Raw genomic sequence first — 13659 nt, forward strand, 5'->3', positions numbered from 1 at the left:
CGCCAAACATTTGATCAAATCTGGTTGTCTGTACTTAAACATTCTGTTCCACTAATTCTCTGGGTAGATTCTGGACAGATTCAGTATCTGGGGTAAAAACACTGGTCTGTTAGAAACATGAGAAAAGAGGCTCATCCAGAAGAGTCATCTGATTGAATCAAATGTTCAGATCTGGAATCTCCAGGCTTTCCTTTTGTCACTAACTACTGTACTACAGGAGAACAGTCACCAGTGGACTCCTGTCTTTGCTTCTGTCCATATATCTCACCATGCTCATATATCATAAACACCTCATTAGAATATTTCTCTTCTGCTGTACAACACACACTAGTGTCTCACATACACACTGTTCACTGACTAACACTTACTTCTGCCTTTGCCTTTTCTGTGCTGGCTTTGAACTACCATGTTTCTGGATTTTCCTCTTCACCTGTTTGGTCACATGATGAATGCTACCTGTTTTGGCTTTCACATTATTAGAAGTTGTGATCTCAAGCTCTTTGGTCCTTTCTGCTTTCATCTCCTGTCTCTTCTTTCATTTACGGTTCTATCGTCCATAGGATGTCTGGAGATTTACACCAAATACACTGGCGGTAAAATACTCAAAGCAAATCTGCCATCTTGTCTACAGAGACGTGAAACGGACCATGCGTCATCAACGGACCAATCAGAGCCGTCGATACAAGTTCCGTGTTGTAAATGAGCATCTCATTGGTCGAGACGAATGGAGAAGAAAGTAATATGGCCGCGCCAATGAGATGGACCCAAATAAACATAATTTACACTTTTCGGATCGATTTGTGTAATTTTCCGGTTGAAATGTTGCCAAACCAGACGGAAATGATCCGGACATGTTTAATTTACCAGAACATATGCTCAGTTTTTGAAAAAAAAAAAAAACAGATTTCCGGCAAAAACCTGAACACTTCCATCACTGGAAAACATAATATTTAACAGATAAAGTTTGTGTCCATAAATCTATGACCTGGATAAACTGGAGGACAGGCGGGTGGGGCTTTACCTGAGTTCCTCCTGGTTGTTGTGGGGTGGAGTTGGCAGGGAGGCAGGGACATCTACTGTTCTGGAGGCATGGTTTAGAGCCAACAGCTCCTCCCCTTTTTGCTTCAGCCCCGAAACACCTTTCACTGAGACAAACCGATATATTAATAGAAACATTTAGGACATTCTGCTTGAATCTGTGACACCAACCTCCAGTCCTTACCTTCCTGCTCGGTGATGTCCTTTCTGGCCAACTCCTCTGTCGTAGCGAAGCCGTTCACCAAATTCTGCCTGGCGACAGGTGGAGGTGTGGGGGGCAGCGAGGCCGGAGGGGTGGGGGGGTTACTCAGGTTATTCTGCTGGAGGGAGGGAGGGAGATGAGGAGGATTCATCCACTGTACTAACAGACACATGGAACTGACAGCATTTACATTAAAGCGAGGCACTGCAACTCTCAACATGAACCTATTCATATACTATTAATTACAAGAGATGCAGTATGAAGTGGACAATAGTATTTTTACAGTACTTTTACCTTGTGTATGAGTTCCACAGCAGATTTTTTACCTTGTATATACGAGTTCCACAGCAGATTTTTTACCTTGTATATATGAGTTCCACTGTAGATTTTTTACCTTGTATATACGAGTTCCACAGCAGATTTTTTACCTTGTATATATGAGTTCCACAGCAGATTTTTTACCTTGTATATATGAGTTCCACTGTAGATTTTTTACCTTGTATATATGAGTTCCACAGCAGATTTTTTACCTTGTATATATGAGTTCCACAGCAGATTTTTTACCTTGTATATACGAGTTCCACAGCAGATTTTTTACCTTGTATATACGAGTTCCACAGTAGATTTTTTACCTTGTATATATGAGTTCCACTGTAGATTTTTTACCTTGTATATACGAGTTCCACAGCAGATTTTTTACCTTGTATATATGAGTTCCACAGTAGATTTTTTACCTTGTATATACGAGTTCCACAGCAGATTTTTTACCTTGTATATATGAGTTCCACAGTAGATTTTTTACCTTGTATATACGAGTTCCACAGCAGATTTTTTACCTTGTATATACAAGATCCACAGTAGATTTTTTACCTTGTATATACGAGTTCCACAGCAGATTTTTTACCTTGTATATATGAGTTCCACAGCAGATTTTTTACCTTGTATATACGAGTTCCACAGCAGATTTTTTACCTTGTATATACGAGTTCCACAGCAGATTTTTTACCTTGTATATATGAGTTCCACAGCAGGTTTTTACCTTGTATATATGAGTTCCACAGCAGATTTTTTACCTTGTATATATGAGTTCCACAGCAGATTTTTTACCTTGTATATATGAGTTCCACAGCAGATTTTTTACCTTGTATATACGAGTTCCACAGCAGATTTTTTACCTTGTATATACGAGTTCCACAGCAGATTTTTTACCTTGTATATATGAGTTCCACAGCAGGTTTTTTACCTTGTATATATGAGTTCCACAGCAGATTTTTTTACCTTGTATATACGAGTTCCACAGTAGGTTTTTTACCCTGTATATCTGAGTTCCACAGCAGATTTTTTACCTTGTATATATGAGTTCCACAGCAGATTTTTTACCTTGTATATACGAGTTCCACAGCAGATTTTTTACCTTGTATATATGAGTTCCACAGCAGGTTTTTTACCTTGTATATATGAGTTCCACAGCAGATTTTTTTACCTTGTATATACGAGTTCCACAGTAGATTTTTTACCTTGTATATATGAGTTCCACAGCAGATTTTTTACCTTGTATATATGAGTTCCACAGCAGATTTTTTACCTTGTATATACGAGTTCCACAGCAGATTTTTTACCTTGTATATACGAGTTCCACAGTAGATTTTTTACCTTGTATATATGAGTTCCACTGTAGATTTTTTACCTTGTATATACGAGTTCCACAGCAGATTTTTTACCTTGTATATATGAGTTCCACAGTAGATTTTTTACCTTGTATATACGAGTTCCACAGCAGATTTTTTACCTTGTATATATGAGTTCCACAGTAGATTTTTTACCTTGTATATACGAGTTCCACAGCAGATTTTTTACCTTGTATATACAAGATCCACAGTAGATTTTTTACCTTGTATATACGAGTTCCACAGCAGATTTTTTACCTTGTATATATGAGTTCCACAGCAGATTTTTTACCTTGTATATACGAGTTCCACAGCAGATTTTTTACCTTGTATATACGAGTTCCACAGCAGATTTTTTACCTTGTATATATGAGTTCCACAGCAGGTTTTTTACCTTGTATATATGAGTTCCACAGCAGATTTTTTACCTTGTATATATGAGTTCCACAGCAGATTTTTTACCTTGTATATATGAGTTCCACAGCAGATTTTTTACCTTGTATATACGAGTTCCACAGCAGATTTTTTACCTTGTATATACGAGTTCCACAGCAGATTTTTTACCTTGTATATATGAGTTCCACAGCAGGTTTTTTACCTTGTATATATGAGTTCCACAGCAGATTTTTTTACCTTGTATATACGAGTTCCACAGTAGGTTTTTTACCCTGTATATCTGAGTTCCACAGCAGATTTTTTACCTTGTATATACGAGTTCCACAGCAGATTTTTTACCTTGTATATATGAGTTCCACAGCAGATTTTTTACCTTGTATATACGAGTTCCACAGCAGATTTTTTACCTTGTATATACGAGTTCCACAGTAGATTTTTTACCTTGTATATACGAGTTCCACAGCAGATTTTTTACCTTGTATATATGAGTTCCACAGTAGATTTTTTACCTTGTATATATGAGTTCCACAGCAGATTTTTTACCTTGTATATACGAGTTCCACAGCAGATTTTTTACCTTGTATATACGAGTTCCACAGTAGATTTTTTACCTTGTATATATGAGTTCCACAGCAGATTTTTTACCTTGTATATACGAGTTCCACAGCAGATTTTTTACCTTGTATATATGAGTTCCACAGTAGATTTTTTACCTTGTATATACGAGTTCCACAGCAGATTTTTTACCTTGTATATATGAGTTCCACAGTAGATTTTTTACCTTGTATATATGAGTTCCACAGCAGATTTTTTACCTTGTATATACGAGTTCCACAGCAGATTTTTTACCTTGTATATACGAGTTCCACAGTAGATTTTTTACCTTGTATATACGAGTTTCACAGCAGATTTTTTACCTTGTATATATGAGTTCCACAGTAGATTTTTTACCTTGTATATATGAGTTCCACAGCAGATTTTTTACCTTGTATATATGAGTTCCACAGTAGATTTTTTACCTTGTATATGAGTTCCACAGCAGATTTTTTACCTTGTATATATGAGTTCCACAGTAGATTTTTTACCTTGTATATATGAGTTCCACAGTAGATTTTTTACCTTGTATATATGAGTTCCACAGCAGATTTTTTACCTTGTATATATGAGTTCCACAGTAGATTTTTTACCTTGTATATATGAGTTCCACAGTAGATTTTTTTCCTTGTATATATGAGTTCCACAGCAGATTTTTTACCTTGTATATATGAGTTCCACAGCAGATTTTTTACCTTGTATATATGAGTTCCACAGTAGATTTTTTACCTTGTATATATGAGTTCCACAGCAGATTTTTTACCTTATATATATGAGTTCCACAGCAGATTTTTTACCTTGTATATATGAGTTCCACAGCAGATTTTTTACCTTGTATATATGAGTTCCACAGCAGATTTTTTACCTTATATATATGAGTTCCACAGCAGATTTTTTACCTTGTATATATGAGTTCCACAGCAGATTTTTTACCTTGTATATATGAGTTCCACAGCAGATTTTTTACCTTGTATATGAGTTGTGAGTAGTAGTCGGTGACTCCGTCTAAACAGGCGTTTCCAAAGGAACCACTCAGTCTGGAGTCTCTGCCCAGAGACGAGCTTCCATATGGGGGGAACAGACTCAGATCCACCCCCAGAACTGGCTCCATGAGGGGCAGGACCGACAGCTGTGGGGGGTGACACACACACTTCATCAGCTGATGGACTACTTCTCTACTTCAGGTCCTTGATTCACTTGAAGGAACTCAAGGATAAAGTTGTGTTGGTTGATGTGAGTGTGTGATATCCTACAGTTTGGAAGCTAAAAGTTAGGAGTAGTATTTGCAGTCTAAGGGTGTTTATTTTGTAGTGGACTGAGTTGAATTTGATTCATGGAAGGTCCTGGTTAAACTTGATGTTTGTACCAAAAAGGTCCTGAACAAGTGAAAAAGTAGGCGGAGCACTGCAATACCTCTGCACCTCCTGCTCACTGATACCCAGCCTAAAAAGGGATTAATGTTGAATTATATCCTCCTAAAACCCACTGTCCACATTTGTGGACAAGAGTTTCACAACTTTATACAAAAAAAAGAAAAGAAAACTGTCCACCACAAAGGACATTCCATAAAAATTTTAAAAACTGCATCTGAAAAAACTGTTGAATCATGATGGTTCCAATATAGGCACTTATTTAATAAAAACAAAAAAGCTGGTACTTTGCTGACATCTCCTGATCTTAGGAGGTTAAAGATAACTGAAAACTAGATTAAACAAAATTACTGTCCTTTTTGGGTAGTTCAGTCAAACCAAGACAAACATTATTTTGTCCAAGTCTTACCTTCAAAAAAACAAACAAAAAAAAAAAACATTTTAATTGATATTCAGCCATTAAACTGTGCACTGCACCTCTGCTAATGGAAAAGAAAATGTGGTTCTAATTTGAAAACAATCAAGTGAATAGTCTTTGAGAAATCTGTTGGACGGGGGTCAAATAAACCATATAGAAATCCTACTGACACACAAGGATAGGAACGTCACGGAGTATTGTGGTACACCTCAAAAAATTTTGTCTATTACAAAAGAATTTGTCTAAATACATGAATAACATTATCCCATCAACATCTACACAGGCTGATTTTTAAAGGTGTATTACAAACAAGACAAGCTCCAGGTGCACTGACAACAGCTGGAGTTGTCCACGTACCTGTCGCAGGTGAGTCAGAGGGTCAGTGGAGGAGGAGGAAGCGCTGTTGGACGACTGCAGCATCTTGTCCTCCTCCTCCCTCTTCCTCCTCTTGTATTTGGGAGGTGCCCTCTCTTTGTCGGGCCGGGCCTGTCTCTTACAGCGCTGAGGCTTCTTCCTGACAGATGGGTCCATGAGGTCTGGACCTGGACTGTCCATGCCCACCTAGATTAGGGACAGACGTGACTGAGTTTAAAACAGACGTTAAAAAAGAGATTACACGTACAACTAACAAAATGGACATTTCATTAGTTTTACTAAACAAGTGAATAAGTGAGTGGCACTTACTAACACCCCCGCCTCACTGCCCCTCCTGTTCACTGATAACCTGAGGAACTGTCAGCTACTCTAATATTTCATCTTGTTGAAGTTCTGACAAAGAATACATGTTATGAGTAGGGCTGTGTATTGTTAAGAATCTGGCGATACATTACAAATCCCAATACTAGGATCACGATACGATATATCACAATACGATATATCACAATATATCATGATACTGTTAAAAAAGGCAATTTTTTATTTGTTTCTTTTTTTAAAATGATTATTTCCTTGAAGAATTTAATTACACCAGAAATCTGCACAAATACTAAACACATTTGTATTTGATCACAACAGGATCTAATGTTCTATCACAAAATGTTCAAACTGTGTTCAAACTGAAATTCTGTTTTACAGACATTACAGTTTCAGATCCTGTTCAAATGTTCAGATTCTATTCACAACTAACATCAGAACAGTATTTTTGTGCAATCCAAACAAAAGAATGAACATCTGCCTCTCAGACAGTAAAAAGTGCTTTTAGGATGTTTCAAATAACCATTAGTTAATAAAACAGTGTTAAATGATAATAAATAAGATATAAACAATAAAGAAAAACAAAAATGAACCTCCGCCGAATCTGCATTTGAATAAATACCTAAAAATATCTATACAGTACTTTTTAATATCGATACAGTATTTTGTAATGAAATATTGCGATATATTGCAGAACTGATATTTTCTAACAGCCCTAGTTATGAGTATAAACGCCAATGGCATAGGGCTGCAGGGAGGTATAACAACCAGTTGGCCAATTTTTGTACATTCAAATTTTCAAAAACTTGCAAAAAAAAAAAAAAAAATCCCAAAATTGAAGTTCAGCCATTAAACTGTGCACTGCACCTCTACTACTGGTGAAGTAAACGTGTTGAATTTGAAAACAACTGGGTTAATAGTGACGTGGGAGAACGGTTGGACTAAAATCTTGGACAGACAGAATTCCTGGTATATTTATTTACTCCTGCCCACATAACAGAAACACTTCCCACACTAACCCCTGTTCCTCACCATGTTGCCATGGAAACCAGGCCCGTCTTCATCCTCAGACCGGGTGCTCTCGACGGACAGCTGTCGGTGAGCGGCAGGCGGGGCCGGTCCAGTGGGCGGGGCCTGTCTGGTGGGTGACGGTGTGGTGGCAGGTGAGGTCTTGTCCTTCAGGAGGTGTCGGAGGAGCTCCTTCCCTCCATCTCCTCCACCAGGAGGAGAACTGAAACCCTCACCCTCCTCCATCTTCACCACATCTTCTCCACAGACTCTGCCCTCCACCCGCTCCTCCTGAGGAAAAGAAGAAGCAGAATAAGAAAAACAAAAGGGAGGAGGAGAAGAGCAGCGTTATTAAACAGTGTAAACTAGAATACATAGGTCCAGGCACATCCTGTTGTCATCATCATTTTCACTCAGTGGGTTTTTTCCACGGATACATGGCTAAAGCCTGGTACACACATTAGGATTTTCTAAATCTCAAGTGATTTTTTTTAATCGGTTACAGACTCCACACATGAAGATAAAAACATCAGGCATTGAACAGTTTTGATCGTACTGTGTGGTGTGTTCCGATAATCTCAACACAGCACACATAACGATTCTGCCCCACCACTGATCTAGAATCTAGTCCTCTGAGCCAGAAATCTCACGTGATCAAACGTGATCTAACAAGGACGAAGAAGAAGAAACATAGCAACAACTGGAAAACACAACACGAGGAACGATGATGTTCTAGGACAATATTGGACAATTTACACCTGCTTCCTTGTTCCTCAGTCAGCTCACTTCTTAATTATCATGACTCAGGGGTCGTCGGCTTTTTAGATTTTTGGTCGTAAATACTGAACAAGTTTAGTATTTACAATTGTCGGCACCGAACCGTTTCGGAGCCGATTATCAGATCAAATTCCCTCTTAACACACCTCAGACCACAGGATACTCTTATAGCAATGATATTCAAAGTGTGGTCCGCAGACCACGAGGCACCAAACTCTGCCCCTCAGTCTGCTCACCTTGACCTCCAGATGAGCAGCGTACGGGGGGGCTCTCTGGGACTCCATGCCCAGGTTGGAGGTTCTTTCCTGGGTTGCAGCGCTGACGGACAGCTGCCTCTCCAGCTCTGACGATGGTGCCAGACCGGAGAGGGTGGAGATCTGAGGAAATGATAGATCTGATTGGTCCGGGCCTCCCCGGGTGGGTGTGGAACAAGCAGTATCAGAAATGGAGGGAGTTGGCGGGGCTGTGATGTCATCAGAGTGTGATGACAGTGGCGTCCTGGCCCCTCCCCCTGCGTCATCTCCGTCCTTCTTCCTGCACCTCTTCTTCTTTGGTTTGTCATCAGGGATAATGTCGGAGTACAGTTGGATGAGGGAGGCGGGGCCTCCAGAACCCCCGGGGAATGAGGGGGGCAGAGGGGTAGAGGGGGAGGGGGAGGAGGAGGCTGAGTCTGGTCCAAATCTGTGACCTGGAGGATGGGAGGGGGTCAGTCCTGCTGCTGACACCCCGGCCGGGCATCCCTGTCCCTGGACAGAGGAGCCAGTGGGGCCCAGGAGCTTCGGTCTGGTCTGGAGGCTGGACGAAGGCATGTTGACAGGGGTCGGGTGGGGTCCTCCCGAGAAGCCCTGGTGAGGGGCTCCCTGCGGTGGGATAGGGGCCCCCTGCTGGCCCTGGAGCTGCAGTGGAGGTCTGGAGGCCGGCGGGGACTGGAGAAAGTCCTGGGGCAGCTCTGAGCTGAAGAAGGGCATCTGGGACAGACCCTCCCCAATGGAAGCGGACGGGTTCAGACCCGCTGCCACCCCGGGTCCTGAAGGGGGGGCTACCCGGGCTCCCGGTCCTATGGGGGCCCCCAGGAGAGCCTGCTGCTCCAGCTCCAGCCTCTGCTGCAGAGCACGATGACGCTCCACCTGAGACAACAACACTGAAGTCAGAACTGTTCTATGAGGGGGGGCTGAAAAGTTCATAGGTGACTAAGAAGCAGTTCTTCCACAGCAATGAAACTGAGCATACATTAAATTCAACCTGTCCTGATACTAACTGCATGGCTTCCTTCCAGATAAACCCACACTGGATAAATAATTTAGGACTTTGAACAGTAGTACCAGAGACATTTGGTGAACCATCCGTGGCACAGTGGTCTGATCAAATGTCTGCAGAAAAAGGGGTTAGCCCCCCAGGACATTCATGCTGACATGGTGTCTATAGGGGATGATGCTCCAGTTTTATCAGCTGTGAAAAACTGGGAAGAGGAATTCAAGAGGGGGAGGGAGAACGAGGGAGGGGTGAAAAGCAAACATTTACATGAAATGTCTGTAGTACTACTGTGCCTTCTTAGTCAGGCTATGAACTTTTCAGCCCCCTCCCCCATATGAAACCATCTGGGATGAAGCAAATCAGTGGAGAAATGACAGAAAATCTGAAACAGAAATAGCTTCATACTGTGTGTGTTCTGAAGGTCAGAGTTCTTCAAAATGAAGAGGACATGGAAAAATACAAGTACAGATTTGGTGTGATGTAATTTTAGAGTTGTTAAATCAGTCTGGTCCTGGTGGTGTTTGGTGGGGGTGGGTGGTGCTGGTCCTGGTGGTGTTTGGTGGGGGTGCTGACCTCATGCATCAGCTGGACCCTCTGCCTCTCCTGCTGCTCTCTCAGCCTCTCCCTCCTCTCTCTCTCCTGGAATCCTTCGCTGAACGGGTTGTTGTCGTCGAACTTCACCTGTGTGAGAACACACATCTGTTGGCCTTCACACCTTCTCTTTAACCTGTTTGATTTGATGGATTAAAGCTCTGTTTTCTTACCTGGGGGGTGGGGGCAGCTCCGTCCCCTGCTGCTCCGTTGGGACCTCCGGTCGGACCCCTGGGACTGGGGGTGAAGCCTGCTGAGGGTCCGGTCTGGGTGTGAGTTGGAACCTGGGGGGTATTAGGCAGCGTGGGGGGGATCTGAGGGGGCAGATGACCCGGCATCCTCTGCCCCATCACCCCCCCAACCCCAGCCCCCGGGGTCCAACCAGGACGAATGCCGGGCACACGTGGGGCGGGGCCGCCCGGATGGGGCTGCATAGGGACAATGGGCTGGGTCAGCATGGTCTGAGGGAGGAGGGGCGGCCTGGGAGGCATGATGGGAGGGGCGGGCGCTCTGTGCTGCTGCTGCTGTTTGGTTCGGTAGTCCTCGATGAGCTCGGCGTGGTCCTTCTGCTGCTTCCGGATCTGGACACAGAGCAGTGCTTTATTCCACAAACATGTTCCATCTCCTACATTTAACAGCTAAGTTGTGTTCTTCAGACTGTGACTGTTCCTCTGCCTGAGAAAAGTATGATTTAACCACAAGAACAAATTTAAGTCTTTTGAGAAGTAGAATTCTGAATATTTGTATTTAAATTTGAAGTCTTGACAGATATTGACAAGATGGCAGCTAAAGACTGCATGAATAGCAGGGACAGACCAAAAATGACCACCAAACAGTAAGGAAACAACATTTACTGCTTTGATAAGAATATCACAGACAGGCTCACACTGAAATGTGAAGATTGACTTTGTGTTGGTTTTAGCATTTCCATGAGCTAACTAGCTCAGACTATAGTATGTACGGCATCAGACAGAATAGATTCTGTAGTTTCAAATGACAACCAACATATATCAATATTACTTTTCATTTTAATAAGAATATTAACATAACGTGTTGCGGACTTTTAATCCCCCAAATATGGTGTAAGATTCTGTTGAAAGTTACTGCCCTACCATTTAGATTAGATTGTCTGTGTAAAACTTTTTACATACATATATATATATTTGAAAGTCCTCAGACCTTATAACTGCGCAAGGCCATCTGACCTTGAAAAAGTAGGTCAAGGTGACCTATTTTCAATATTCTTCTGCTCTATGCCAAGATGCATCCACAGTATACATTTGGTGCAGATATGTCAATGCATTCTTCAGATAATGAGAGTATGTGTTGAATGGACAGACAGACAGACAAAGACAGATGACAAAATGATTACAATAGCCCTTGGCAGAGGGCTAAAAATTATTACTAAACAAAACAAATGCTGTTTTGACAAAATATGATTGAGGGGCTGTTTTATCGTCATTAGAGTTTGATCATTAGACTGAAAATACCCAAACAGCACTGGATGAACTTTACACATAAAATTATACTTGGTACGGAGTAGAGATCGACCGATATGGGTTTTTCAGGGCCGATACCGATTATTAGTAGTTAGAGGAAGCCGATATTTGGAGCCGATATTCATTTCCAGTAAAAGTGTAAAAATTGGCGTGAAAAATTTTGAATAATGCAAACACTGAACTTCGCTTAAATGCCTATAGCATGTTTATTTAATCAAACAAATAGAAAATAATAGCTAATAATAATAATAATAATAATAAGTTGAATAAAAGCTTAAATAAATAGCTCCCTGAAATTTTTCCACAGTAAATAAAGTAAAATTTAAATATAACTATAATGACTTCTCTTTGTTTGAAGTTCAAACGCAACAAAAATACAGGGAGACTCTTGTAAACTCTGGGGCCACATGCTGACATCTGCTCAACTCATCATGCTTCATTTATTACAGCATTTGGGACGCCTTAAGTTGATTTCATTATTAAATTTTATATTTTACCATGCGACAGCAGGGACCCTGTCATTCAAAACTATGTTGCTACATTATTAATTATTAATCTGACAAAAGCTCCATAAAAAAGTCTAATAGTGTCTGTGAGTGCAGTTAAACTCCTGACAGAACACAAACAGCCTTTAGGGCTTTAATGAGCACACACAGGATTTAAAACCATGAACCATGTTCACATAAATCACTTCTGAATTTGACTCTGTCATCTTCACTTTAATTTTCAGATCATAGGACTAGAAAGCTCACAGTGACATTAGGAGTTGTGAGTTGTAGAGTTCTTCATGTGACTTTAACACAAACACACACTATTACATTACAGACCAACACAGTCTCATCCCAAACAGTCAGAAATCGACGCATGTGGTCAGAGCCCCACAGCGGCACTATCTGACGCGCGGGGGGGGTGTACTCCTTCCGCGTCGGATTTCGATGCAGAAGGAGTACACACTGCGGAGAGGGAAAGTTTTCTGGTGTGAGAAGCTCCAGAGAGAAAACACATGTGTCAAAGGTAAAGGCAGAAAACTCCTCTGAAACTGGACTAAACATCCCTGTGCTCTACATCTGATAACTACTACTAATGTTTCAGAAGAACGTCAGAGCAGAAGAAACATTAGTGGCAGCTCTGCTAACTCAGATGACCTCCTGACGTGTGTGTGAATTAGACTGCTGATAATACGGAGATGGAAACAGTCTGTGAGAGAAAAGCATGTGTGGGATTAAGAGAGAGAACGCCCAAAAAACTCCGTTCACTTGTTTTAGGGAAGCACGCTGAGGTGGAGTCTGATGAGCTTTTACCAGAACATGAGTTCATCAGTCTGGCTCTAAACCAGTGGTTCTTAACCTTGTTGGAGGTACTGAACCCCACCAGTTTCATATGTGCATTCACCGAACCCTTCTTTATTAAAAAATAAAATATGATTTTTTTCAAATTCAAGACACAGGCATATGTTTTACTGGTGCACAAAATGAACCGTGCATTAACATCACTGTGCTCAAAGAACAAAACCAATACAGTGCTTGAACTCACAACAAATTCCATCCCTTTTCACAAAGACATGACCTTTTTTAATACAACCACACTGAAATGGTTTTAATTTTTAACCTTATGTATTCCAATAATGAACTTATTGTATTTATGCTATTTATCATTTTTAACATTTTAACACACACCCATCACCTAATTTCCATCAGGCTACAATAATAATGAATATTTACAGCAAATCAGTGTGACTTCTGCTGTTGCCTTTGAGAGACCAGTTCAGAAATGCGTGGCTTTACCTTGGTTTTATTATGGCACTAGCTTGGCTTTAGCGTAATACGATTTCTCCATCCGCGACGGTGTGTCAGTTGTCACATGATTGTAACTGACCAGTGCGGTGACCGAAAAATGTAAACAAACACTACACATGGCTGCCTCCGTGGTTAACAGGAAGTAGCAAAAGTCATAACAACGAAGTGGAAAATACTAAAATAATTCATCGTCAGACGAGTGGAAGAGATTATAAACACTTGTGGATGTGTTGTAGTGCTATAAGCAACAACAGTACACCGCGTATATTGGATGTCAGTCAGAGAAAGAGTCTCCGAAGCCGTTTGTTTACATACACGGACCTAGCCCGACACACACACACCCGACTAATGAGTCG

The 13659-nt window shown here is 41.1% G+C and overlaps 1 protein-coding gene across 3 annotated transcripts in view; it reads right to left on the reverse strand.

Moving 5' to 3' along the window:
• LOC115411479 (histone-lysine N-methyltransferase 2C-like) overlaps positions 1-13659 on the reverse strand; it is a 172205-nt gene that overhangs the window by 31852 nt on the left and 126694 nt on the right. For all 3 annotated transcript variants that reach the window (XM_030123628.1, XM_030123625.1, XM_030123627.1), the window contains 8 exons: positions 10182-10589; positions 9991-10098; positions 8400-9290; positions 7411-7677; positions 6043-6246; positions 4865-5026; positions 1223-1358; positions 1022-1145 (listed from right to left, as the gene is read on the reverse strand). In XM_030123628.1, the coding sequence (XP_029979488.1) occupies positions 1022-1145; positions 1223-1358; positions 4865-5026; positions 6043-6246; positions 7411-7677; positions 8400-9290; positions 9991-10098; positions 10182-10589 (2300 nt within the window). The remainder of the gene's footprint in view (positions 1-1021; positions 1146-1222; positions 1359-4864; positions 5027-6042; positions 6247-7410; positions 7678-8399; positions 9291-9990; positions 10099-10181; positions 10590-13659) is intronic.

Source organism: Sphaeramia orbicularis, chromosome 20, assembly GCF_902148855.1.
Source record: "Sphaeramia orbicularis chromosome 20, fSphaOr1.1, whole genome shotgun sequence".
NCBI lineage: Eukaryota > Metazoa > Chordata > Actinopteri > Kurtiformes > Apogonidae > Sphaeramia > Sphaeramia orbicularis.